Below are 26,875 nucleotides of genomic sequence, written 5' to 3'. Positions count from 1 at the left end.
GGGTACGCACAGGGGTCTGGGGAAATCTGGTGAGCCCAAGCAGCCCAGATTTCCCTGTGGTGGACCCCCCGCTGGACTGGACTTCGAGTGGGGGGTGTGTGTCACCCATCGCTACCGACCATGCCTACCCTTGATGTCTGCATATAACAATACACCTTATCAACAATACACTGTATCTGTTGATCTGAAGTTGGCTGTAGCTCTGTGCAGTTCAGAGCTTTTTTTGGAATACAATTAAGGGATAATTTCATCATATTTTCAAAGAGCATGTATTATTCAATCTGTCAAGGAGATGTTGTCCAGTCAAATCCAAACCACACTTTATAAACATATAATATCCTTCCTCTGTCCCTCTTACACCCAGTGCAGCCTTCATTTCTAATAGGAAAGGTTTAGATTTGTGTCTGTCTGATGAGCTTATGTTGTGTAAGCACTATGCAAAACACAGTTCTGTTGTAACTGGAAACAGTGAAGCAGGAAGAAACGATTCATTTAAAGCCCAACCAGATCTAGTGCCTGCTTGCTATCATCTCCTGAAGACAAACACAAGACACAGTACTTTCTAGGCGTCGGGAGGCATCAAACCACCTTTTCCACTATGCCAGGCTACTCAGAATTTTATTTCAATGTGGATCATGGTTACCTAGAGGGGCTGGTCCGAGGCTTTAAAGGTGGAATCTTGTTGACTTCTGACTATGTCAACTTAGCACAGTGTGAAACACTGGAAGGTAAGCTGGGCTGAACTGAAACTTTGTTTGTGACATTTGTTGGTATTATTATTGTCTGTGTAGCTCTGCTTCCCCCCAGGGCGGGGGGAAGCAGTATCCTGATCTTGACATTTGATTAACTGAGCTTTGATGAAAGAGAATTTTTGAAATGTTACTGAGATGTACAGAAAAAAAGCTGAGATTGTCCTTCAAAGACACAATTGGAATTCAACTGGAATGAAGGCAGAAATCCGTCAAGAAAATGGTTGCTAAGCTCTTTCAAATATGCTGTGGTTTTGGTCAGAGCTGTGCCTCTACTTTGCAATTCAAGTGATGATGAGAATGTATATTGCTGGTATATCAATAGGTATAAAAAAAAATCCTGGGTGTTCATAGAACTGGTATCAAACTGGTAGCCCAGTGTTCTATCATTCCAGTAGCACAATTCAAAGCCACATCAAGCTATTGCTTGAAGTCAACCAGACTAGTTTCTTACACCCAAGAATTCCTCTTAATGACATTGTAGACTGAAATATAGGCAATGGTTCTGTTGTTGCTATTTTGGGCTGGACTACAGAACGTTTGAAGCTGCAGCCTACTTGTACAATCAGGTGAAAAGTAGAACTGGATTTACCTCAAACATCTATTTTGCCATTATCATAGAGAAGGTTAAAACCTAGTAGCCTAGATCTCTAATCCATGGATGGCTTGGGCGGGCATAGCACTGACATTAGGTTGAAATTTGGCAGGGCACCAGGGTGGGGAAGGCTGATCTGCAACATAGCTTAGGATATAATCCTGTGTCCCAAAAGAAGGGCCCAGCTGATGTACATAGGCATACTCTGATACTAGAGGTAGCATATAGCTATCAAGACTAGTAGCCATTGATAGCCTTCTTCTCCATGAATGTGTCCAATCCCCTTTTAAAGCCAACCAAATTGGTGGCCATCACTACAGCTTGTGGTAGTGAGTTCCATAGTTTAACTATGTGCTGTGTGAAGAAGCACTTCCTTTTGTCTGTCCTGAATCTCCCACCAGTCAGCTTCAGCAGATGACCTTGGGTTCTAGTGTTATGAGAGAGGGAGACTCTTTCCCTGCTATGCGCTTTGATTGCCCTTAGCTTTCCCCGTGATCCAGCTATGGCACCCATGTCCTGGTATACCTCCCAACAGTGCAAGTGTTTCCTCCAATGCTCAAAAGAAGCATGGGGTGGGTAACGATGAAGTTCTTTGGGCCCTTTTGTTCTGCTACCTATGGTTCTATGCAGTGTTCATATTGTTGGGCTCTCGTCGCACAGTAAAATTAGCATGTATGCTGCACGCAACACTTCCCAAGGCCATGTTAGAGGATAGAACAGCCTTCCCCAGCCTGGTGGCCACCAGATGTGTTGGATTATGACTCCCATCATCCCCAGCCAGCAGGGAGCTGATGGTTTGGTGATGGGAGTTGTAGTCTAACACACCTGGAGGGTGCCAGGTTGGGGATAGCTAGTGTAGAATATAATACATAACTGAGTCCATAGATAAAGACAGAGCAATCCAATTGGGAGTAGCAGTTCTCACAAATGTAGTAGCTTTAAAAGGGAAGCCATGGTTGCAGAAATAAATAAATGTATGTATGTATGTATGTATGTATTTGATTTGTACCCCATCTTTCTACCAAAAAATGGCCCTGAAGGTGGCTAGCTCTATATAAATGCACCCTTGTCTTGGAGGGAGGAACTATATCCTCCATGTGATCATACCCATGAGATACAGTGCATGCAAGAGATTTTGACCACATGAAGTCTTAGGAGTCAGCATTCACTTGAGTAGTAAGACATCATACCCATGTAGTGTTAGGCATGTTCCAACAGACACCTCCGATGTGCTGAGCAGGGTGGGGTGGGGTCTTTCCCACTAGTCATGTCCCCAGTCACTTGGTAGCCATGTGAAGGGGTCCTACGCACCTTCAGCAACCTTGTGGGGTAGGTTAGGATGAAAGATAGCGACTGACACAAGTTTCCCAGTGAGTTTTGTGGCTGAGTGGGTATTTTAAGTTTTAACCTGGGTCACACAGTGCATAGTTACCACAAGATGTAGTGATGGCCACCAATTTGGATGGCTTTAGACAAGTTCCTGGATGAGAAGGCTTTCAATGGCTACTAGTTCTGATGGCTATGTACTGCCTCTAGTATCAGAGGCAGTATGCCTATGTACACCAGTTGCTGGAGGGTGCTGTTGCACTCATGTCCTGCTTGTGGGTTTCCCATCAACAGCTGGTTGGCCACTATGTGAACAGAATGCTGGACTAGATAGACCCTTGGTCTGATCCAGCAGGGCTCTTCTGATGTTCTTATGTGCATTCTACACAGTCCATGTTCAACATTCTACTCACTACATTCAGTTTCTGATGTGCTCATGCATATTAGAGTAAAATATACATGTTTGGAGGTCATCACAGGTTACTCTGTGCACATGGATTTCTTTGAATTCATAGGGACAAGCTAAAGTGTGAATCACCTCCTAGTCATCATGTCACAAGAGTTCCACATATGCATCTTTTTAATGTGAAAAAGAGAAATGAGGCAGAGGAATGCTGGATGTCTCTGGTTATTTGACTCCCATCCCTTGGCTGCTTGTTAAGGATATAAGCTGTACAATGTTTTACCAACAGAGCCTTGTTTTTAATTCTGCAGCACTTTGTTTAACATGCAATCCTTTGTTAGTTTATACTGGCAGGCTTCAGCCTAAAGCAGAAATGGCAGAGGCTACACAAGTAGGCACAGGTTGGTGTGGACTTAAACACAGAGCACGGAAGCTTCAAAAGCATGCAAATGATCCAAAGCTCAAAGCCTGTGTCCTTGTGCGTGACTTCTAAATGGAGCTTGGTATGCAGAGACGCTTTAGTATCTGATACTCTTATCTATCTTTTCCTCTTGGCCAAATTTCCATTTCCAAAGCTTGCACAGAAATGTAAGTAACTGTACATTTCCTGGTAGAAATTGTCAGGAGATCACCCCATTCACATAGTTAACTGAAGTGGGTTTTTATCAAGTGATTGGTAAAATCCCTATCATTGACGATTCATCATGCATATGTGTCTATGGAAGGCCACATTGCATCCCCCTTTGGAATCCTTGCCAGAGAAGAACAGGCCACTCAGTTTCATCACTGGATGGCAGGTTTTGCTGCCTCTGGAACAGTGTCCCCCAGTGCAATTCTTTGCTTTGCTTTTTCCCCATATGGGGAAGAAAACAAATTGGTCTCCCTGGGGGGTTGGGACTAAATCTGTTCCATGCTACAGTTATGTCAGCCATTCAGAATCGAGGCAGCCTCTATTAGCATAGCCTTCCCCTGGGTTCTGTTTCTTGGTCACACTAGAGCGTGACTGAATGTCAGCAGAATGGGATGGAATGTCAGGAACTGAGTGGCAATGTTTCAGCCTAGGATTCGGAAGACCTAGGTTCAAGTCCTCACTAGGCCATGAAGCTCATTGGGTGACCTTGGGACAGTCACTACTTCTCAGTCTTAACTACCTCACAGGATTGTTGTGAAAATCAAAATGGGGGAGCACCAAGTATACCATGTTAAGCTCCTTGGAGGAAAAGTGGATATAAATATAAGAAATAAACAAACATCTATTAACTATAAGTACTGGTTATTCTACTGGTTGTATTGTAATGTCTTTTCAAATCATCATTGCCTACACTAGCTGTTAGGATGGGATCAGATAGGCATTTAAAACAAATACATTACATTTTCAAACTTAAGTTAGTTGATAAGCTTGCATCCACTGGTGTGCTTTGCATTTATGCTATAAATTTTATATAATAAGAAAGCTTTATCTGTAGCTTTTCCTAGCTGGTGCTGACAATGTACCCAATGCACTTATTACATGATCTGGAGCCAATCTACATTACAACTTTAGACTGGTTTCAAACTGGTTTATCTAAAGGGATCCTGCAGTTTCATGAGGGTACTGAGAATTCTTTGCTAGAGACCCCTGTCCCCTGCCCAAGCGGCCCCTCTTCCTAGAGCTACAATTCCCAGAATTCCTGTATTTGGTAGCTGTAATCACTAAAAACAGGTTTGAAACTAGTTTAAAGTTGTAATGTAGATTGCCCCCGGTTGTGTGAGTCATCATCAGTAAAGTAGGCTTTACTGCAGTTAGCTCTCTGCCTGTTATGTCTGGGGCCTGGACTGCTTTGGAAGTAGATCTGCTTACAGGGTTGCTATTGTAATAGTTGTCCAACCTATGCAATTGCAAATAAACAGAGTTTTTACCAGCCTTAGCTTCCCGTGCTTTCTCCTTGAAATGATCCTGTGAGAGCTTCTATGAAATTGCTGCTGCTCAGGGAATTTTCTATTGAAATTGTAGCAAAAGAAAAAGATTCCCTTCACAAACTGGCAATCCTACCCAGTTTAGATCCTGGTTTGTCAGTCCTAAACAAACCACAGTTTGTAGCTAAACAAACCATGGTTTTGTATTATATCTGAACTTGGCCACTGAGTGTAAAAAAAAAAATAAAAAAAAATGAAAAGGGAAAATGAGATGGCATTGTGCCCTCCTTTGTTTCTTTGCAGAAAATAATCTGTTTTTATTACCTCTTTTAATTCTTTTTTAGACCTGAAGTTGCACTTGCAAACCACAGATTATGGGAACTTCTTGGCCAACGAAACTGGTCCGCTAACGGTTTCTACCATTGATGACAAACTAAAAACCAAACTACTGACAGAATTTCAATATTTTCGAAACCATGCCTTTGAGCCACTCTCCACATTCCTAAACTATATTACGTAAGTAAAGTTAGCTGTTCACATTATGAAATTTCTAGTAAACAACAAAAAGAAGAAGGTAAAATCAGTACCTTTTTAGTATTGAATATCTGTACACTTAAAAAAAGTATAATGTATCAGAAGAAATAAACTTCGTAACCCACTCATGCTTACTCATTCTTAAACATGCCCTTAAATGATGAAATAGAATTGCAATGATAGATTTCTTCTACTGAAAATTAAGTACCTTTTCTGTAATTGCAGCTCTATTTCAGTTAACAGGAAAACATATATGAGAAATAATTATAGAAGAATTACAAGGGTTTTTTTTTTCCCTGGTGACACTTCCCTGGAAAAAAAATTTATATCGAGTTTAAATTAGGGGGAGGCAGATGTTTTGGACCACAAGTACCATAAGCTCCAGCCAGCATGCCCATTTGTCAGCGATTAGCCTAGCCCTGGTTGAAACTCATCCACAGTATTCAGATATTGGTTAAAAAATCAATGTGAAGAATTGGCATGTGGTGCCGGTGGTTTCATTTAGCCCAAGCTCACTTCTAGCTGTGTTGCCACAAGCTGAGACAGTCATGTGACTGCTGATGAGGGTCCTCTTAATTTTTTTTTCTAGCCTGGCACTCTGAGCAGTGCCAAGAAATGGTGGCTAGATCCAGCCACTATTTTAATTTCCCACGATGCCCCTGACCTAGCATTGCTCTGAGGAATTGTGGGAAACATTAAGGGTGGCTAAACTCTGCACCGCACAGCAACCTGTCTTACCCTGTAGTTCTGTTTAAGCCTTTCTTGAATTCCACCTGCAGCTGACATGGGGTAAGAGAAGAATCAAAGCTCCTCTGGAAAGCCCTAACTATTTTATTTAACATTCACATTGGTGAAACATTCTTGGCTGTTTGACTTATGTATGTGTGTATGTATGTGTGTATGTATGTATATGTATTACATTTTTATACCGCCCAATAGCTGAAGCTCTCTGGGCGGTTCACAAGAATTAAAACCATAAAACACAACACAATAACATACAGCCAATAAAATGCAGTATAAATTTCAAAGTTTAAAACTAAAATATAAAAGTAAGAATATTAACCAAACAGAAGCCAGAGGCGGTGCAAAAATTTAAAATACAATACCAGATATAAAATAAACTTAAAAAAACTAAAACTTTAAAAAAGCATTTCTCTACTGAAGAGAAGGGAATCTTTTTACTGATGTTGTCTCCTCACACTAGGTACAGCTATATGATTGACAATGTGATTCTGCTCATTACTGGCACGCTGCGTCAACGACCCATAGACGAACTGGTTCTTAAGTGCCATCCTTTGGGCAGTTTTGAGCAAATGGAAGCTGTCAGCATTGCTCCAAACCCTGCAGAGTTATTCAATGCAATCTTGGTGGACACACCATTAGGTATGTTTGCCAAGTGTGTGTGTGTGTGTGTGTACTTGTGCTCGTGAACAAGATCATTTCCTGTTGCTGTTCGTCCACCTCCTTCTTTGATCTGCAGTCCATGTGGCCCTTCAAAATGAACACAGCCAGTCACGTCTGTATTGTGACTTGCCTGATGCTTGACAACTCTCCTGTTGGTTCACAGCCAGGCAGGCAGCAAAAAATAAGGGCCACCATATATGGCTGGCAGGTTGCATTCAGTCGGGTGGATCATGAGTGTTGCTCGCCTGCTCTGCATGAATACAGTGCTGGTAGCATTTCACATTGACTAAATGTTAAGTGAATCCCAGAAACAGTAGACATTATCTTAGGGATATCAGCACAATCCAAGTGAGGTTGGGTGGGAGTGAATGGAAAGGGAAGGTGGTTTTTTGTTGTTGTTTTTTCCTCTGATGTTTCGGGTTTTTTAAATTTTTCCTTCCTGTTGGTTACAACTGTAGAGAAAATTCCTACACCACCTCTAGCAATGGTGAAAATGTGCTGCTCCATGTCACAGAATGGACATGTTTGCAACCTCAGTATCAGAACTTTGTGTAATGTCCATGACAGAGGAACATAGGAAGTTGCCTTCTACCAAGTCAGATCATTGGTCAATCCAGCTTAGTATTATCTACAGCAGGAGTGGGCAGAAAGCAGATCAGGATGTACTGGTAGATCTCTGGGTGATTTGTAGTAGATCAGCAAGGGTTTCCAACTCAAAAGCTTTCCCACCTCCACCCTTGAAATTAGATTGCTGAAAAGAAACCCTTGGGAGAAAACAGGAATGAATTTTTCTATGAAAGGACTTGTGAGCTTGGTTCTCATACCAGTCACAAATCCCTGGGGTAAGCATGTGCTCAGAAGCACCCTGTTCCTTAATTCTTAGCATATGCCTGCCTACCTGATCCTATATGTTTGCACCAGTTGGTAGATCTTGGGGTTTTAGGAAAAAGCAGTCCTGAAGTCTGTCTGCCCCTGATCTACACTGTATGAGAGTGGCTCTTCAGGGTTTCAGACAGACAGAAATCTTTCCTCACTTGATGTGGAGATGCCAGGGACTGAACATGGGATCTTCTACATGCAAAGCATGTGCTCTTCCACTGAGCTACAGCCCCTCCCCAGTCCATTCCTTGATCCAAGCCGGTATTTCAGAATGCCCTGGCTTATTCACAGGCTAGCCTACCCAGGTCCAGTACCAGAGGTCAGCACTGTTGGGCAGTTGCTAATAGCGCAAGCTCTCTGTAGTGTAGTGTAGTGTAGTGTAGTGTAGTGTAGGGATAGTGTAGCACTTTCTACTCTGACACCTTTCCAAAATGCTGGCTGCAGCCATCCTGGCCCAAGTGCTCCTCTCAGTGCTGGAGCCCAGGAAGCTGTGGCTGGTGTCCACCATTCCAATTTCCCCACAATGGCTCTGGTGCCCCAAAATAGCATCACTCCAGTAGTGGGTCAGCAGTAGGATCTCTTAGTGTGTATGGCGGAGGGAGCAACGCAATTCACGGCTCTGCTGCCTGATGTGGGCACCTCACCCTGTTTCCTGGGAGGGCTGGCTCTCCCATGCAGCAAACCTTCAGGGATCTGTCAAAACAAGAATTCATTGACTCACAGGAGCCAAGGTATTCTCGGGGACTAGTTCACTAGTTCACTTCTCCGCAACACTTTTAAAAGCAATCAGCAGCATTTAGAATCAAAATTACAGTAAAACAAGCAGAGAACTATATCAGAGGGGATGTGGCATATATGGGATTAGGTAAACCTTCTCAAAGCTCATCTGTCTATTTTGTTCTACGCATAAAGAGTAGATTGGAATTTATGTTCGCATTTCCTACCAGACACCTGGTGGAGATTTGGATTAGCAACCACATTATCTTCAAAGTAGCATCCTTGCTGTATGGTATATACAACAAATCAGGAATGTTAAAGATTATTTATAAGCCTTGCCTCCTTCCTTCTGTATCATTCTTTCTAGTGCTGTAGAAATCCTTAGTCCATTAAAAGAGAGAGGAGGGAGGGAGGGAAGGAGGGATACATGGGCTTCTCATCCATCTCTGCAACTTGGCTTTATAATTTAAATACGTTTGCTTTCAGCTGATTTCTTTCAAGACTGTGTATCTGAAAATGACCTGGATGAAATGAACATTGAAATCATGCGCAACAAACTGTACAAGGTAAACACTCTCTGGAATCAGCTGTGAAAATTAGAGTACCGGCTTAGGTTCAATTTATAATCATTAAAAGAAATGGCAGATCTATCATTGATATTAATAAAATGTGGATAGTGCCCACTGTTCCCTAAAAGTGAGCTTGCGTGGTACAGGAAATGGCAAAAAAGAAACGTGCTAGAGACATTGTTTCCACTTATTGGTGCTACCTGTAACATGCAACGCCACCCTGATTAAGAACAAGATGCAATGTTTAGAATGTGGATAGGTTCAGATGGAAGGGAGATATGGAAGGAATAGCAAGAGCACATTCCTGCTTCTCTGTCACATCTGAAATAAAGCTTTCGCATGTAGTCAGATGCACAAGCAGCCACTCTATAGTAGGACACCGAACATCTGATCCACAAGTCCCCTTTTCTGTGCAATTGCTGCGCAAGTTTGCTCACAAGTAAGTTCCAGTGAATGCAGTGAGACAAAAGCTTGTTCCAGATAGATGGCTTCTAGCACTATCAATCAAATAACACTGGATGCTTCAAAACAGAGGGCTTCTAGCGCTACCAGTTGAGAAGGCATTGTGCAGCAATTCCATCTTTTCCCCCCTAATGGATTTCCCATATTAAGGAAAGAGATGGAGGAAGCAGTAGGAAAACACAGGAGGGCTACAAGTGGAAGACATTGTCATCTGGATCCTCCGTAAAATTCTGTGAATGAGGCAAGGGCAATTGTGTCATAACAGTCTTATCTGTGCAGCTCTTCCATCTTTTCCTCCTCAATGGAATTTTTGTGTGGAAAGAAAAGACTAGCAGCTGATAGCAGCTCCGGGGTGGGGTGGAGATTTGCACTGAGGGATTCATGTGTGTGTGTGTGTGGAGGGGAAGGTTAAACCACCCTTACCTCATGCTATGGCCCTGGTCCAGATCACTCCCATTTATTTATTTATTTGTCACCCAGCCACTCTGGGCGATGTACAGCATATAATAAAACAGTTTAAAACAATACAATTCTACAATAAAAATGTTTTCTAAAATACCCTAACCCACCCCAAATGCCTGCCTGAACAACCACATTTTTAATGCACAGTGGAAGCCCATTAAAGAGGGGGCATGATGGAGTTCCCTAGAGAAGGAGTTCCACAGAGTGGGGGCCACCATAGGAAAGGCCCTCTCCCTCATCCCGACCAGCCTAGCTGTCCTGGCTGATGGGACAGAGAAAAGGCCATCCGAGGCTGATCTTATTGAGTGGCCTGTCTGGTGTCACTGGAGGCACTCGTTGAGATAGGCTGGGCCGGAACCATATAGGGTTTTAAAGGTCAAAACCAACACCTTGAATTTGGCCTGGAAAACAACTGGTAACCAGTGCAACTTCTTCAGCACTGGAGTGATGTGATCTCGCCGGTGGCTGCCTGTAATCAGGCGAGCTGCTGTGTTCTGTACAGTTTCCCAACCGTCTTCAAGGGTAACCCCACGTAGAGCGCATTACAGTAGTCTAAATGAGAGGAGACCAGGGCATGTACTACCGATGGGAGCAGATGGTCGGGAAGGAAGTGGCACAGCTGCCATATCAAATGGAGTTGATACATCGCTGTCCGGCTCACAGCTGACACCTGAGCCTCCATGGACAGCTGGGAGTCCAAAATGACCCCCAGGCTGTGGACCTGGTCTTTCAAGGGTAGCTGTACCCCATTCAGCACGAGGTCAACATCTCCCAGCCTCCTCTTCTCTCCCACTAGAAGTACCTTGGTCTTGTCAAGGTTCAGCTTCCGCTTATTCCTCCCCATCCAGCCACTCACCGTCTCCAGACATTTGGACAGGGATTCTACGGCCAACCTTGGTGAAGATTTGAATGAGAGGTAGAGCTGCGTGTCATCCGCATATTGATGACACTGCACCCCAAACCTCCTGATGATAGCCCCCAGCAGCTTCATATAGATGTTAAATAGCATCGGGGAGAGGATGGAACCCTGTGGCACCCCACAAGTGAGTGGCCACGGGTCCGAAACCTCCTCTCCCAGTGCTACCCTCTGGTACCTGCCTGAGAGGAAGGACCGGAACCACTGCAATATGGTGTCTCCAATGCCCAACCCCTCCAGGGGGTCCAGGAGGATACTGTGGTCAATGGTATCAAAAGCCGCGGAGAGGTCGAGGAGAACAAGGAAGGAGCATTCACCCCTATCCAGAGCCCTCTTTATATCATCCACCAAGGTGACCAAGGCTGTTTCTGTCCCATGCCCAAGCCCAACTGAAATGGGTCTAGATAATCAGTTTCTTCCAAGTGTGCCTTCAACTGCATCGCCACCACTTGCTTAATCACCTTGCGCAAAAATGGCAGATTTGAGACTGGGTGAAAGTTGTTCAGAACTTGGGGATCCAAGGAGGGCTTCTTTAAGAGCGGTCTTATCACTGCCTCCTTAAGGGCTGATGGCATCACTCCCTCCTCAAGGGAGGCATTCACCACCGCTCTGATACCCTCACCCAGTCTCTCTCTGCAGCCCATAATTAGGGATGTACGAAAGTCCCTTACCTTTCACGAAAATTGATTCGCGGTGGGGGGGAGGCGCTCCGTCCTTCCCCTTGAAATTCTGGCCGGGGGGGGAGGCGCTCCATCCCTCCCCCTGAAATTCTGGCTGGGGGGGGAGGCGCCCCATCCCTCCCACCACGAATCCTTGCTGGCCGGGATGCAAATGGCGGCAGCCGTAGCCGCCACCGTTTGCGTCCCTGCAGTCAGCCGTGATAGGCTACATAAATGTTTACATAGCCTATCACGGCTGAGTGAAAAAAACCCAAAAAACCGTGCGTACGCAAATGGCGGCGCCCATGGGCACCGCCATTTGCGTTCCTTATTTTGGCACGTGTAGTCTACGTAAATATTTACATAGACTACGGCGAAAATAAAGGGAACGCTATTTGCGTTCCCCTTATTTTCGCCGTAGTCTACGTAAATGTTTACGTAGACTACACATGCCAAAATAAGGAACACAAATGGCGGCGCCCATGGGTGCCGCCATTTACGTATGTGCGGTTTTTGTTTTGTTTTTTCACTCAGCCATGATAGGCTACGTAAACATTTACGTAGCCTATCACAGTATTTTTTTAAAATCTAGCCGTGACAGGCTACGTAAATGTTTATGTAGCCTATCACGTTTTTTGGTTTTTCTTTTTTTTTTACTGGAAATGGTGGCGGCTGCTGCAGCCGCCGAACCACCGCCGGAGCCACCGCCGCCAGGGACATTCGCACAAGGTAAGTCCCGTCCTGGGGGGGCAGACCCTTTCGCCACCAATTTCGGGGGGCTGAATGCGCTGGCATTCGGCCTCCCCGAGATTCGTGGCGAAATTCTCTGACATCCCTACCCATAATGAGCCAAGATGGGCAAGGATCAAGTAAGCAGGTGGTCAGCCTTACAAATTAAAGCACCTTGTCCACTTCATCAGAAGGAAGAAGCTGGAACCGATCCCACAAAACTGGTTTGCCACAGGCCGCCTCCTGCTCACTAACTGTATCCACAGCGCATGGAGTAACACTCCTAATCTGATCAATTTTATCTGCAAAGTGCCTTGCCAAGGCCTCACAGGAGGCCTTAGAATGCTCCAGTGGTTCCGGAGCCACAGGACCGACCAGGCTCCGGACCACTTGGAACAGCCTCTGCAGATGCAATAGAGGCAGCATAATATTCTCTTTTTGCTGCCTTCACCGCCACGTGATAGGCTGAAGATACAGCTCTAGCCCATGTCTGATCGCCTTTGGACCGAGACTTCTGCCACCAGCGCTCTAGCCATCTCACCTCCTATTTCAGAGCTCGTAACTGTGGATTGAACCATGGTGCAGTCCGAGCCCTGTTCAGGGGGAGAGGGCGTTTCACAGCCAGCCGATCTAATGCCCCAGTGATTGAGGCATTCCAGCCACCCACCAGGGTCTCGACCGAGTGGCTGTTGGCATGCCCCAGGGAATCCCCAAGTGCGTTCAGGAATCCATTTGGATCTATAAGGTGCCTGGGCTGGACCATTTTAATGGGTCCTCCACCCCTGCGAAGGGGTTGTGGGACCGAGAACTCTAACATTACCAGATAGTGATCTGACCATGACAAGGGGGTGGTGGATATACCCCCGACTTCCAGATCACTCCCCGCTTCTCCAGAACCAAATACAAGGTCTAGTGCATGACCGGCTACATGGGTGGGCCCAGTTAGAATATGGTGCAGCTCCCAGGAAGCCATGGTCTCCATGAAGTCCCGAGGTGCTCCTGTGAGGATGGCCTCTAAATGTATGTTGAAGTCGCCCAACACCAATAAGTTAGGGGACTGTACATGCACATCAGAGACCACCTCAAGCACCTCTGCCAGGGAGTCAGTCATGCAGCAGGGTGGACGGTACATGAGCAGAATCCCCAGACTGCCCTTCGGGCCCAACCTACAGTACATGAACTCAGCAACCTTGGTCTCCCGGAGAGGGGGGTCTGGTGAAGACCAAGGACTCTCAGTAGATAACAGCCACTCCCCCGCCCCAATCCCCAGCCCTCGGCTGCTGTGCATATGAAAATCCGGCTGGACACATGGCCGCAAGAGTTGGAGCAGCAGCCTCAGCCAGCCGGGTCTCCATAATACATGCCAGGTCTGCACCCCCATCCAGGATCATGTCATGGATGAGGGAGGTTTTCTGGGTAACAGCCCTGGCATTGCAGAGCAGCAAATGAAGGCCAGAAGATGGAGTCATGCCTCCCCCAGCCATCCGTTGGCTCTGGACAGGCCCGGAGCAGGGGACAGACACTACACATCTCTAGGGATGTACGAAAGTCACTTACCTTTTCGTGGATTCTGTCCATGGGTGGGGGGAGGCGTTCCGTCCCTCCCCCCGGAATCCTCGATGGGGGGGAGGTGATCTGGTCCTCCCCCCCGGAATCCTTGATGGCTGGCTGTGCTCCGCGGCGGCTCCGTGGAGCAGCCGGCCAGGCCCAGGCCAGGGCCTTCCACAGCCGGATTTCTGGCCGCGGAGGGCTCTGGGTAAAAACAAAAATAAAATGCATATGCAAATGGCGGCAGCTACGGCCTCCGCCATTTGCATTCCTTATTTTTCGCTGCCTTAGTCTATGTAAATATTTACGTAGACTAAGACGAAGACAAGAAAGGGGAATGCAAATAGCATACTGGGTGCTATTTGCATTCCCCTTTCTTGTTTTCGTCTTAGTCTACGTAAATATTTACATAGACTGAGACGGTGAAAAATAAGGAACGCAAATGGCGGTGGCCATAGCCACCGCCATTTGCGTACACGTTTTTTTTTTTTTTACCCAGACATGATACGCTACGTAAGTCTTTACATAGCCTATCACGTCTATGGGCGGGGGGGAAACAACAACACAGACTGCAAATGGCGGCAGTCAGTCGGAAGACCAGCCGCTGCTGCCGCCACCGCCAAAGCCGCCGCTGGAGCCGCCGCCGTCCAAAAATCCGCCCCAGGGAAGTCTCGTCCCAGGGGGGGATCCACAGGGGGTGGGGGGGTGGCAGGCCGTTCCACGATGGATTTTGGGGGGCCGAATGCACTGGCATTCGTCCTCACCAAGATCCGTCACGGAATTCTCTGACATCCCTACACATCTCTCCCTTGTTCCCCTTACCTGGCATGGCCTGCCCCTAGCGCTCCGCCAGTGCCTGCCGCCCAGCCTCAGTATGTTCTGGCCCCCAACACTCCCCCCACTGCCTCCATCAGGTGGACACATGCCCCCTCGCTCCCACCTATCAGGCAAGCTACCCACCCCTAAAAACACAACAGAATCCCTCAGAAATTTAAAAAAACAAACAACAACAAGAACAACTAAAAAATCCCCTTAAAAATAATGCCAGGCAGGAGTCCACAGTAGTGATAGTGGTGGTGGCACCATCTTCCCCAATGGTGGCAGCTTCTCCTGCAGGCCCTGGCTCTCCCAGGTCACCTCAGCCAGCCAGCTTATGTAGCCCCTCCAGGGAGGGGCAGGTGGAAGCAGCACAGCTGGCTCGGTACCTGGGGGCCTGGTCCTGCAGGGACTGGCAGTCTGCCAGGCAGAGGTCCGCAGGGAAGGCCTGGTGTTGATGGCGGCAACAGCAGGCCCAGCAGCAGCAGGCACACCTCTTCCCCCAGTGGTGGCAGCTTCTCCTGCAGGCCCTGACTCCCATGGATGCTTGTAGCAAAAACAAAACAAACCCCCTCCATACACAGGAAATGGTTGTTGGGAAATTTATCCATGCATCTCCAAAGTCACATCTGGCTTTGCCTTAAGTGACACAGACCGAAGCAGTTTCAGTTTGGCCTGTGCAAAAAACAAAACAAAAAAACAACTAAATGGGTTATATTGCGTTTTGGGGGGAGCAATGTATTAGCTTTGCTTTCCTCTTGCAATGAGCAAATATGAAGTTATTCATATTTTTCATGAACTCAGAGTTAATACCATGCTAACATTTATTGCTGATACTTCAAAGAAGATGTACCTATCACTTTCCATTTTTCTGTCCCATTCTTTAGTCTTATCTCGAGGCATTCTATACATTCTGCAAAAAACAAGGTGGCACTACAGCAGATATAATGTGTCCTCTTTTAGAGGTAAGAACATTTTAGTCCCTGAGCATCAGAGCCAGTTACCAAAAGCATCCCTTGAAAGTGGCCTGTGGAGCTTTTAACCAGCCTTCCCCAACCTGGTGCCCTCCAGATGTGATGGAATGCAACTTCCATAATCCTCAGCCAGTGCGGCCATTGGCTTTAACAGCTGCATGGCTAGGACAGTTGTAACTGCTCTCCTCACAGCTCTTCAGTGGTCCACCCAGCTGTCCTCTACAACTTTCTTGAACACGCAGGTTGGGGGATTCTGCGCTGGTTGTGCTTATCCTACCACAGTATTATAGGTAAATTCAGTTCAAGAACTGTTAATTATGCATTTTACTTTCTTTTCCTAAGATGTTTTTCAATGGCTTTGGCTAAAATTCAGCTGTTTTACTAGGACGTCTCTGCTGCTAAACACAGACAGGATACATTCAGAAAAAAAATGTTTTAGTTGATATTAAGCTGCACATGAGTATTTTTTTTCTCTATTACTGGTTAAGTCTAAGAGTGTTTAAAAAAAAAAAAGCTTTGAGGAACCATGTTCTCACTTTCATTGTTTTCGTTAAGAGGGGGAAACAACACAGACTTGGTGAATCCGCCATTCATGTAATCTTTTGGACAGATTTACATGCATATAGTTTGCTGAGGACTGGGGCCTTAGTATACAATTACAATAAATTTACTTCCAAGATTAACAACAACAAAATAGAATTGTGATGGAATTATGTAGTTTGTAGTCCAAACATTTTGGTAGCAATGTCAAAATCCGCCTCTCTTTCAATAAATTTGCTGCACGATCGAGGGCCAGGAAGATCCCATTGTTGGAAATATGATGCAAATCAGTGTCCTCTTTTGTCCTCTTCCTTCTTTCGTTCTTTCTTTCATTTATTAATCGCCCATCTGGCTGGTCACCCAGCCACTCTGGGCGATGTACAACAATAAAAGCAGATCATACAATAAAATTCAACATTAAAAACATCACATTTCTAAAATTACCCTAGCCCACCCCAAATGCCTGCCTGAACAACCATGTTTTTAATGTGTGGCAGAAGCTCATTAAACAGGGGGCATGGCGGAGTTCCCTAGGGAGGGAGTTCCACAGAGTGGGGGCCACCACAGAAAAGCCCCTCTCCCACGTCCTCACCAGCCTAGCTGTCCTGGCTGATGGGACAGAGAAAAGGCCATCCGAGGCTGATCTTGTTGAGTGGCCTGTCTGGTGTTGCTGGAGGTGCTCGTTGAGATAGGCTGGGCCGGAACCGTATAGGGTTTTAAAGGTCAAAACCAACACCTTGAATTTGGCCCGGAAAATAACTGGTAGCCAGTGCAGCTCCTTCAGCACTGAACTGATGTGATCTCGCCGGCAGCTGCCTTTAATCAGGCGAGCTGCTGCGTTCTGTACCAGCTGCAGCTTCCAAACCGTCTTCAACGGTAACCCCATGTAGAGCACATTACAGTAGTCTAAACAAGAGGAGACCAGGGTATGTACTACCGATGGGAGCAGATGGTCGGGAAGGAAGGGGCGCAGCCGCTGTATCAGATGGAATTGATACAGCGCTGTCCAGCTCACAGCTGACACCTGAGCCCCCATGGACAGCTGGGAGTCTAAGATGACCCCCAAGCTGCGGACCTAGTCTTTCAAGGGTAGCCGTACCCCATTCAACACCAGGTCAACATCCCCCAACCTCCTCTTGTCTCCCACCAGAAGTACCTCGGTCTTGTCAGGGTTCAGCTTCAGCTTGTTCCTCCCCATCCAGCCACTCACCGTCTCCAGACATTTGGACAGGGATACTACGGCCAACCTTGGTGAAGATTTGAATGAGAGGTAGAGCTACATGTCATCCACATATTGATGACACCACACCCCAAACCTCCTGATGATAGCCCCCAGCAGCTTCACATAGATGTTAAATATCTTTGGGGAGAGGATGGAATCCTGTGGCACCCCACAAGTAAGTGGCCACGGGTCCAAAACCTCCTCTCCCAGTGCTACCCTCTGGTACCTGCTGGAAAGCAAGGACCAGAACCACCATAATACAGTGTCTCCAATGCCCAACCCCTCCAGGGGGTCCAGGAGGATACCGTGGTCAACGGTATCAAAAGCCGCTGAGAGGTTGAGGAGAACAAGGAAGGAGCATTTGCCCCTATCCAGAGCCCTCCTCATATCATCCACCAAGGCGACCAAGGCTGTTTCTGTCCCATGCCCAGGCCTGAAGCCCAACTGAAATGCATCTAGATAATCGGCTTCTTCCAAGTGTGCCTTCAACTGCATCACCACCACTCACTCAAATACCTTGCGCAAAAATGGCAGATTTGAGACTGGGCGAAAATTGTTCAGAACTTGACGATCCAAGGAGGGCTTTTTTAAAAGTGGTCTTATCACTGCCTCCTTAAGGGCTGATGGCATCACTCCCTCCTCAAGGGAGGTGTTCACCACCACCTTGATCCCCTCACCCAGCCTCTCTCTGCAGCTCATAATGAGCCAAGATGGGCAAGGATCAAGTTAGCAGGTGGTCAGCCTTACAGATGAAAGCACCTTGTCCACTTCATCAGAAGGAAGAAGCTGGAACCTATCCCACAAAACTGGTGTGCCACAGACTGTCTCCTGCTCACTAACTGTATCCACAGCGCGTGGAATAACACTCCTAATCTGATCAGTTTTATTGCCAAGGCCTCACAGGAGGCCTTAGAATGCTCCAGTGGTTCCAGAGCAACTGGACCGACCAGGCTCTGGACCACTTGGAACAGCCTCCTGGGACAGAACTCTGCAGACACGATAGAGGCAGCATAATATTCCTTTTTTGCTGCCTTCACCGCCACGTGAAGATACAGCTCTAGCCCGTGTCTGATAGCCTTTGGAGCGAGACTTCCACCACCGGCGCTCTAGCCGTCTCACCTCCTGTTTCAGAGCTCGTAACTGCGGATTGAACCATGGTGCAGTCCGAGCCCTGTTCAGGGGGAGAGGGCGTTTCGGAACCACCCGATCTAATGCCCCAGTGATTACAGCATTCCACCCACCCACCAGGGTCTCACCGAATGGCCATTGGCATGCTCCAGAGAATCCCCAAGTGCATTCAGGAATCCATTCGGATCCATAAGACACCTGGGGCAGACCCTGAATATACAATGGGTCCTCCACCGCTGCGGAGGGGTTGTGGGACTGAGAAGTCCAACGTCACCAGATAGTGATCTGACCATGACAAGGGGGTGGTGGATATACCTCTGACTTCCAGATCACTGCCTGCTTCTTCAGAAACAAACACAAGGTCTAGTGCATGACCGGCTACATGGGTGGGCCCAGTTGGAATATGGTGAAGCTCCCAGGAAGCCATGGACTCCATGAAGTCCCAAGTGAGGGCGGCCCCAAATATACACTGAAGTCCCCCAACACTAATAAGTCAGGGGACTGCACACGCACATCAGAGACCACCTCAAACACCTCGGCCAGGGAGTCAGTCGTGCAGCGGGGTGGACAGTACACGAGCAGAATCCCCAGACTGTCCTTGAGGCCCAAACTCCAGTACATGCACTCAGCAACCTTGGTCTCCTGGAGAGGGGGTCTGGTGAAGACCAAGGATTCTTGATAGATAACAGCCACTCCCCCTCCCCAATCCCTAGCCCTCGGCTGCAGTGCATACGAAAATCCGGCTGGACACATGGCCGCAAGAGTTGGAGCAGCGGCCTCGGCCAGCCAGGACTCCGTAATACATGCCAGGTCTGCACCCCCATCCAGGATCATGTCATGGATGAGGGAGGTTTTCTGGGTAACAGACCTGGCATTGCAGAGCAGCAAATGAAGGCCAGAAGATGGAGTCATGCCTTCCCCAGCCATCCTTTGGCTCTGGACAGGCCCAGAGCAGGGGACAGATACTACACATCTTTCCCTTGTTCCCCTTACCTGGCATGGTGTGGCCCTAGTGCTCCGCCAGCGCCTGCCACCCAGCTTCGGTATGTTCTGGCCCCCAACACTCCCCCCACTGCCTCCATCAGGTGGACACATGCCCCCTTGCTTCCGCCTATCAGGCAGGCTACCCACCCCTTTGGTGATGCATGCATGACCACCTTAGATAAAGGACATCTCTACACCAGCCTAAAATCCTACATTTAAAACTGGGCTTTCTGCTTCTGTTTTAAATGCAGGATCACGACGACTTCCTTTTTCACATGCTTCCTTTTTCCCCACCCCCATCCCCTTCCTACTCCCCGTATCTGAGTCTTCCATTATCTTTCACTTATCTTGCTCCTCTTCTTGCCCCTTTTACTCTTTTCACGGAGGAAACTCAAGTGGAACACAAAGGGGTCATTTGATAGCTCATTACCTGTGATCTATTTAAAAACGGAACAAAGGGCATTTAGTGCAGGAGATGCCTTGAACGATCACAGTGTCATGTAAAGAGCCTGCAAACTTCCGTGAAGGAGCAATCTCAATCGCAAAATAAAAGCTCAGTGTGAAGGAGCCCAAAGTGCATACTGACTGGGGGAACGGCCTTTTTGGTGGTGGTGCCCCACCCCTGGAACTCCCTCTGAAAGGAGGCTCAGCTGGTGCTTACTCCGTTACTCTTCTGGCATCAGGAAAAACCTGTTCTCCCAGGCTTTTAAAGTCCTGCATCTTAACCTATCTTAATTGTCATTTAATTGCTGATTTTATTGTATGACTGCTTTGTTTTGCTATATTTTTATACCATTTAAATTTGTTTTCATGTTATTGTGGCTCATCTGATGGTATAAAAAAAATTAAATCAATAAATACACGTTAAGAAATAATAGGGAGACTAAGCCTTGAGTTGAGGCCCAGTTGCAAATGTTAAGAAGTGCTAGCAGTCTACAGCAGGGGTGTCACCAGTGGCGTAGGAATGATGGGAATTGCAGGCCAACACATCTGGAGAGTGCCAGGTTAGGGTTTTCTGTTTTGTGGCACAGGAAACCCAAAGTAAAATGAATAGTGCAATCCTATACATGTCTTCTCTAAAGTAAGTCTCATGGGTATAGGATTGCACCTAAATCATGCACGAAGGATGGCTCATTTGTGCTGTACACAACAGTGAGGCATTATTTCATACCCTGGGCTTGACATGTTTCATTTTCCAAAAACATTGCCAACTACTGCCCAGTGTAAATGTTGTTTTCACACTCTTTCGAAGCCATTTTGATCTATCTTTCATTAGTAGGAAATCAGTAGGAAATAGGACTTTCCAACTGGGTTGAAAAGGTGTTTGCTTAACCTTTACGCTGTTAAAAACAAGCAAACAACGTAGGATATAAAATCTTGCAGCTGCTTTCTATGTGAGTTGCCATAGAGAATTTCAGTCAGATTTTTAATACTAAACATAATAGTACACATCTACAAATGATTTTTTTAAAAAAAAGATTGAAAACTGTAATTTGTTTGTTTTATTAAGTTTGAAGCGGACAGGCGTGCCTTCATTATCACCATTAATTCATTTGGCACTGAACTAAGTAAAGAAGACAGACAGAAGCTGTATCCAACGTGTGGGAAACTCTATCCAGAAGGCTTAGATATGCTGGCCAACGCAGAGGATTATGAGCAAGTGAAGGGCGTGGCGGAGTACTATGCTGTATGTAAATACAGAACCGTTCCTAACAAAAGCATACTGTGTCTATAACATTCCATGACACATATTGCCAAAGAAAGAACATTAGGCATTTGTTCAGCTGGATTCGAAACGAAATGAAGCAAAAAGTGCCTCACTAAAGGAAGTGAATGGGGCAGTTGCCAAGAGAGGAGCCATTGTCCCCATACTGTCCAGTTTTGTGTGGCTCTTGATTGATTGAGATAGAGAAGTCACACTCTCCCAACAGGCTGACCACCCACCAATTATAACCTGGTTGTTGACAAAGTTAAGCAACGTCAGGCCATTGCCATAGCCCAGACTTATTAAGGGGCCCATTGACTGAAACCCTGTGCCACCATCTTGATTCTCCCTTGTTGTGCAGTTTTGCCCAATACGTGTTATCTTTGCCAGGCCTCATGCCAAATGGGAGTGTGCTCCTGAATCCCCTTTTTGTAAGCAGCTTTGTTGGGCTCCTACTGTTGGGGATTTAAAGGAGAGGGCCCACACACCCCTCACTGCCAACAAACTCAGCCAAACGTTTAGCAGTTATAATTGGGTCAAGTTGAGTTATGGGCTTAACTGGCCAATATTTGAGAAAACTTTGTGTAGGGACACCCCAGAAAAATGAATTAGTATTCTCTGGGGAGCATGATATGATCATGAGGCTACATTTTCTATAATCCTCTGGTTACTTATGCTTTTAAATAAAGATACAGCCACAGGAAATCCAATGTTAGTTTTCAACAAATGAATTTCATGTGGCTGTATCTCTGTTCCACTGTGTATGGGTGAACTGATGTGCATGAACAATCCTTGAAAAATTATAAGGCAGTGTCACCTCATGGCGATATTACCTTGTAAAAGTAGTTTATGAACACACACACATACCTGTCATATATCAAGTCAGACCATATTCCTAAAGATACAGAGACCTGAACCTGGGACCTTCTATATCATCTGTCCCCAACATGGTGCCCTCCAGATGCATTGGACTGCAACTCCCATCATTCCCAGCCTGGGAATGATGGGAGTTGTAGTCCAGCACATCTGGAGGGCACCATGTTGGGGATGGGTGTTCTACATGCAAAGCATGTGCTCTGTCACTGAGCTGTGGCCCTTCTAAAGACACTCTGAGAAAGTGTATTAGTGAGGGGATGGGAAATAAAAGACTCCTTGGAGCTCATCAGCCATACAGGGTAGAGTTGCACATCTAAAGAATGTATTCACAAAAAAGGCTAATTATAGACAAAAATAAACAGTGTAAGCTCAATAAAACCATTGGTGGTTGCTTGTACTTTGTACTTTCAGGAATACAAAGCTTGCTTTGAAGTAGTAGGAGGTGGTACAGGTGATAAAACATTAGAAGATGCTTTTTTTGAACATGAGGTAAGATGTTCTTTCTCCGTATTGAAGCCTTGTCTTCATTAAGCTCATTTCCCTTCAACTTATTCAGAGTCAATTGTGACAGCCAGGTAGTGATGGGCGTTCAGAGGTCTAACTGTTCACTCTGAATAAAGAGCCAATACCTTACTACTAGGGATGAGGGAGAAATTTGTTTGGTTCACATTTTAAATACAAACGTGCCTACTTTTGCACTTTTGAACCAATACATGAACTGAAACTCAGCTATCCTTTGAAATTTGTACTTCTCCGAATTTTGCAATGGAGTTCTCCAATCAAACATTGCATACAGAAATGCATATATTAGGGCAAAGTGCACACACAAAAATTATATATTAGTGAAAATAACAGTCAAAATGCATTGTATTAGGAAAATTGCTTGCAAAAAGGTGTACATTTGGTAAAATTAGGAGAATGCACACACGAAATGCATATAAATATTCATGCAAACTTTAAAAAAATGTCAGTTTGGAGCAAACTGAATTTAAGATTGGAAAAATGAGAAGCTGAGAAAAACCAACTTTATTTATGTATTTAATAATAATAGTAGTAGTAGTAATAGTAGTAGTAGTAGTTATATTTATATTCCACCTTTCTTTCAAGGAACCCAAGTGTACATGATTCTGCTCCTCTCCAGTTTATCCTCACAGCAGCCCTGTGAGGTAGGTTAGCCTGAGAGTCAGTGAATGGCTCAAAGTCGCTGAATGAGCTTCTCGGCCAAGTGGGGACTAGAACCCAGATTTCCCCTTTCCTAGTCCAACATTCTCCATTCCTACTTCCTACAGCATTATGAGGCCACAAAATGCTGAAAAGGCTATAATCTTCTGGACAAACTAGCTCAGTCTTCTCAATGAAAGAATGCCCATAAAGCATGTAGGTGTGGGCATAAAGAAAAAAATTGTCAAATGCCATTCAGTGTCGCTCTGAGCAACTTATAGGACCGTCCACAGCCTCATCCATTAGAGAAGCATTTATTTCTTCTTGTATCCTCTTCTTTAATATCCCTGTGGCCTATTAAAAAGTGTTGCCACAAAAACCCAGATATAGCTCTACTTCAGCCCAGCTGTTAGTGAGAACACAAAAGCCATGCTTCATTTACTGATGCTGCCATTTGTAAAGCACTTTAGAATCTTGGGGAATGGAAGACATAGTGTACAATTAACTGGTTATCTTTTTTCCTTCCTCTAATGAAATACATTTTCTTTTTGCATATTTTTTCTTTAGGTCAGAATGAATGTGCTGGCATTCAACAACCAGTTTCATTTTGGGGTCTTCTATGCCTATGTAAAGCTGAAGGAACAAGAAAGCAGAAATGTTGTATGGATTGCTGAATGCATCTCCCAGAGGCACAGAACAAAAATTAACAATTATATCCCTATTTTCTGAACAAGATGTTAATGGTGCATATTAACGGGAGCATCTATTTAATATGCTGGGACTTTACTAAATTCCTCATCATATTACAAAAAAGGGGTCAATTTATACAGTATGGCCACCAAGAATGGACCATTTTAGACTTTATCCTTATGGCTGTTTATATATGATCTGCTGTTCATGTGAAGCAGCTCACTCCATGAATTTGGCAATTTTCAGTCACAAACTAAAGCAAATGCTCAGAAAATAAAGGTTTCTGATTAGGGTGGTCAGGTGTCCACTTTTGCAGTTTGTTGGGCTGTCAGAAGACAGTTCTCTGCTTGAAGGGCTGTCCATTCCAAATTTAGTATTAAGTTAAAGAACCACAGAGCGAACAAGCAGGGGCCTTGGAGTTGTCCATCCACTGTTAGCACCTGGACAGCAGACTGAGCAGGTACACAGGCCAGCTGGTCACCTTCTTCCCCACTGGGGTGTGATATATTGTCTTTCTATTTAAATTGTAGTTGATATTTCAAAATTTGCTTATATACATCAACATATGCACATTTGATGCAAATCGTTTGTCCTCTTTTTCGGTGACACATTTCTTCTTTTTTGGTAATGAATAAGTGGCCACCCTCTTTGAGATAGCATTATGGAACTCCTGATATCCCCAAAGTGATTGCCTGCAAGAAAAGAGCTCACCATGTGGTAACATCTGTTCTGTGGGCCAATTTTAAGCAGCCAACCTGTGGTGGCCCTAATGTTTAAACTGGCTTTATATACAGCACAATGCAACTATAAATCAAAAGTGAAATCACAGAGAGATAATATTTGATAGAATACTTCAGTTTGTAGTATGCTTTCATATATGTACTGTGTGCCTAACTGGCCCATAATAATAATTCTTGATTTATTTGGTGTCTTGTGCAGAAAACTGCACCAATCCAGAGACCGTTTTGCTTAGATACTGGCAAGAATCTCTTCCTTCTACCAACCCACCCTGCAATAGATTATCCTGATGTCACCCCAAGCAGTATTGATTGCTTGTTGTAAAAGGAAGGGATGCTTGGATTTAATGCTCTCCCTATAAGTAGGTGATCAGGTGATGAGAACCAAGAATCGTCTGTTTGGGGACGTGAACCCCAATCTCTCACACACACACCCTCTGCTGGATGTGGGGTCTTTTCTCCTCTGCAACTTTCCTCTCTAGACAAAGAAGCAGATCCAGAAAGGTGATTTATGTGTCGACATGCATTGTTGGATCACGGCAAGTATGTACGTGTCACTTGCACTAGGTGGGATATTGGAAATCTGTCCTAGCGGATTCATTCAGAGTTTTGCTATGTGCTGTCAGAAGAAGCATTTCTACCTAGAAATATGGTTACATTTATGACTGGCTTGCATTGATAAATGGACTGATAAGTAGCAACTGAAGAGAAGAAATGTGTATCCTAAGGGCCAAACTAGACATGATATTAAATGCAACTTGCATTTAACTTGCTAGTTGATTTTTTTTAATCCAATAGTGTTAGTTGGGGGGGGGGTGTTTGATAATTATCCGAACTGCAATGGGGGACTTCTTCCCAATGCAAATAGCAGCTACATAGGAGGGGTTTTCCTTAGGACCACAGCAGGGGAAGAAAAGGTTAAATTTCCCCTCTCTACCTGCTGCCTTCCTGATAATTATCTGACACCCCCCCACACATACACGCACACCAGCTGATGCTATTTGAATATTTTAAAAACAAAACAAAGCTGCAGGTTAAATGCAAAGACACATTTAACATCACCTCTAGTTTGGCCCTTAGAAATGTGAACTGTAGAGAAAGAAAAAAACACTCCTTTCGCATTTCATTAAATAATATTTCTCACAGATCACAGACAAGGTTTGAGTTAAATATCAAGACTCCTATAATACCATACTTATGAATCATAAAGGCCAACAAGAAATTAAAAGAGCAAAAGCAGCTCTGCTACTAGCAAGTACTTGTGCTTAAAAATACGTTGAAATAACAGGAGATAGAACTCCCTTAGGACTATTTTGGAGAGAGGTGTGGTTAAATAAATAAATAAATAAATAGGTGATAGATATAATTATTTTCCTGAAAGGCACTGAAAATCCATTTGCTGTCATTCAGCTTACATGAAATGCAAGAAGATGAGATGTAAGGCTTTTAAAGAATTGCTTATCTGTGTGTGTGTGTGTGTGTGTGTGTGTGTGTATGGATGTATAATTTAGAGAGCCACCCCATGGCCCCTAGACAGGGTCTGGGAGGCCATAGGATAGGTCAGATTCCCGGACCTGAGGTCAGAGACAGCGCTCTGACCATAGCCCTAGGTGTCCGAGCTCCCCACCCCTTCCCCCTGGCAGCCGGCACAGAGAGAACCACACCAGCTGTCTCTCCAAGGTCACAAGGGTGACCTCAAAGAGGAGGGAAAGGGGGCGATTCTGTGAGCAGGGAGGGTACTGGAGAAGCAGGGATACAAGCTCTCCCCAGCCTCCTTCCCTCCCACTCCACAGAGCCCTAGCTAGATGGCAAGAATGTCCGTCTACCAAAAAATGCAGAGCAGGAGAAGCGCAGAGGCAGGGATTGCCTCCGCACTCCTTCCGCTCTGCCTAGGATGCCCATCAGCCTCGAAGTTCAGAGGCTGACTGGCATCCAGATAGGATTGCACCCTTATTTAATCAATTTACAGACAGCTTGACTATATCAAAAAAGATATCTTGAAACAGTTTACAATATAAAAGTTCAAAATACAAAATGACCACAGTTAAAACTTTTAAAAACAGAGAATACTCAAGTGTCTCTGTTTGTGTTTGCAATGCATGTGTGCATACCCATGTTTTTTGTTTTTTTTTTAACTTCCTTGCTATCTTGCTTAATAAAGTAAAATTTATCTCCTGGCCTATGCTATGAATGC

At 45.4% G+C, this 26,875-nt stretch overlaps 1 protein-coding gene across 2 annotated transcripts; it reads left to right on the top strand.

Annotated features, from left to right (window-relative positions):
* The first annotated feature begins 475 nt into the window (after positions 1-475).
* Positions 476-26,875, top strand: ATP6V0D2 (ATPase H+ transporting V0 subunit d2). 2 transcript variants are annotated; one of them, XR_014790077.1, is made up of 9 exons: positions 476-728; positions 5,314-5,485; positions 6,708-6,886; positions 8,990-9,069; positions 15,552-15,629; positions 21,023-21,199; positions 22,505-22,582; positions 23,822-24,546; positions 25,762-26,860. XR_014790077.1 is itself a non-coding variant. In XM_084849201.1 (8 exons), the coding sequence occupies exons 1-8, from the start codon at positions 599-601 to the stop codon at positions 23,981-23,983; spliced, it is 1,056 nt and encodes a 351-aa protein (XP_084705327.1). In that variant the 5' UTR covers positions 476-598; the 3' UTR covers positions 23,984-26,875. The 2 variants fall into 2 exon arrangements, 1 of the variants encoding a protein (XP_084705327.1); XM_084849201.1 differs by having other exon boundaries at positions 23,822-26,875.

The sequence above is a fragment of the Heloderma suspectum genome, chromosome 4 (assembly GCF_057233095.1).
Source record: "Heloderma suspectum isolate Gila_16-S chromosome 4, 16-S_ref, whole genome shotgun sequence".
Lineage (NCBI taxonomy): Eukaryota > Metazoa > Chordata > Lepidosauria > Squamata > Helodermatidae > Heloderma > Heloderma suspectum.
This window is presented reverse-complemented; position numbering and strand designations above follow the sequence as displayed.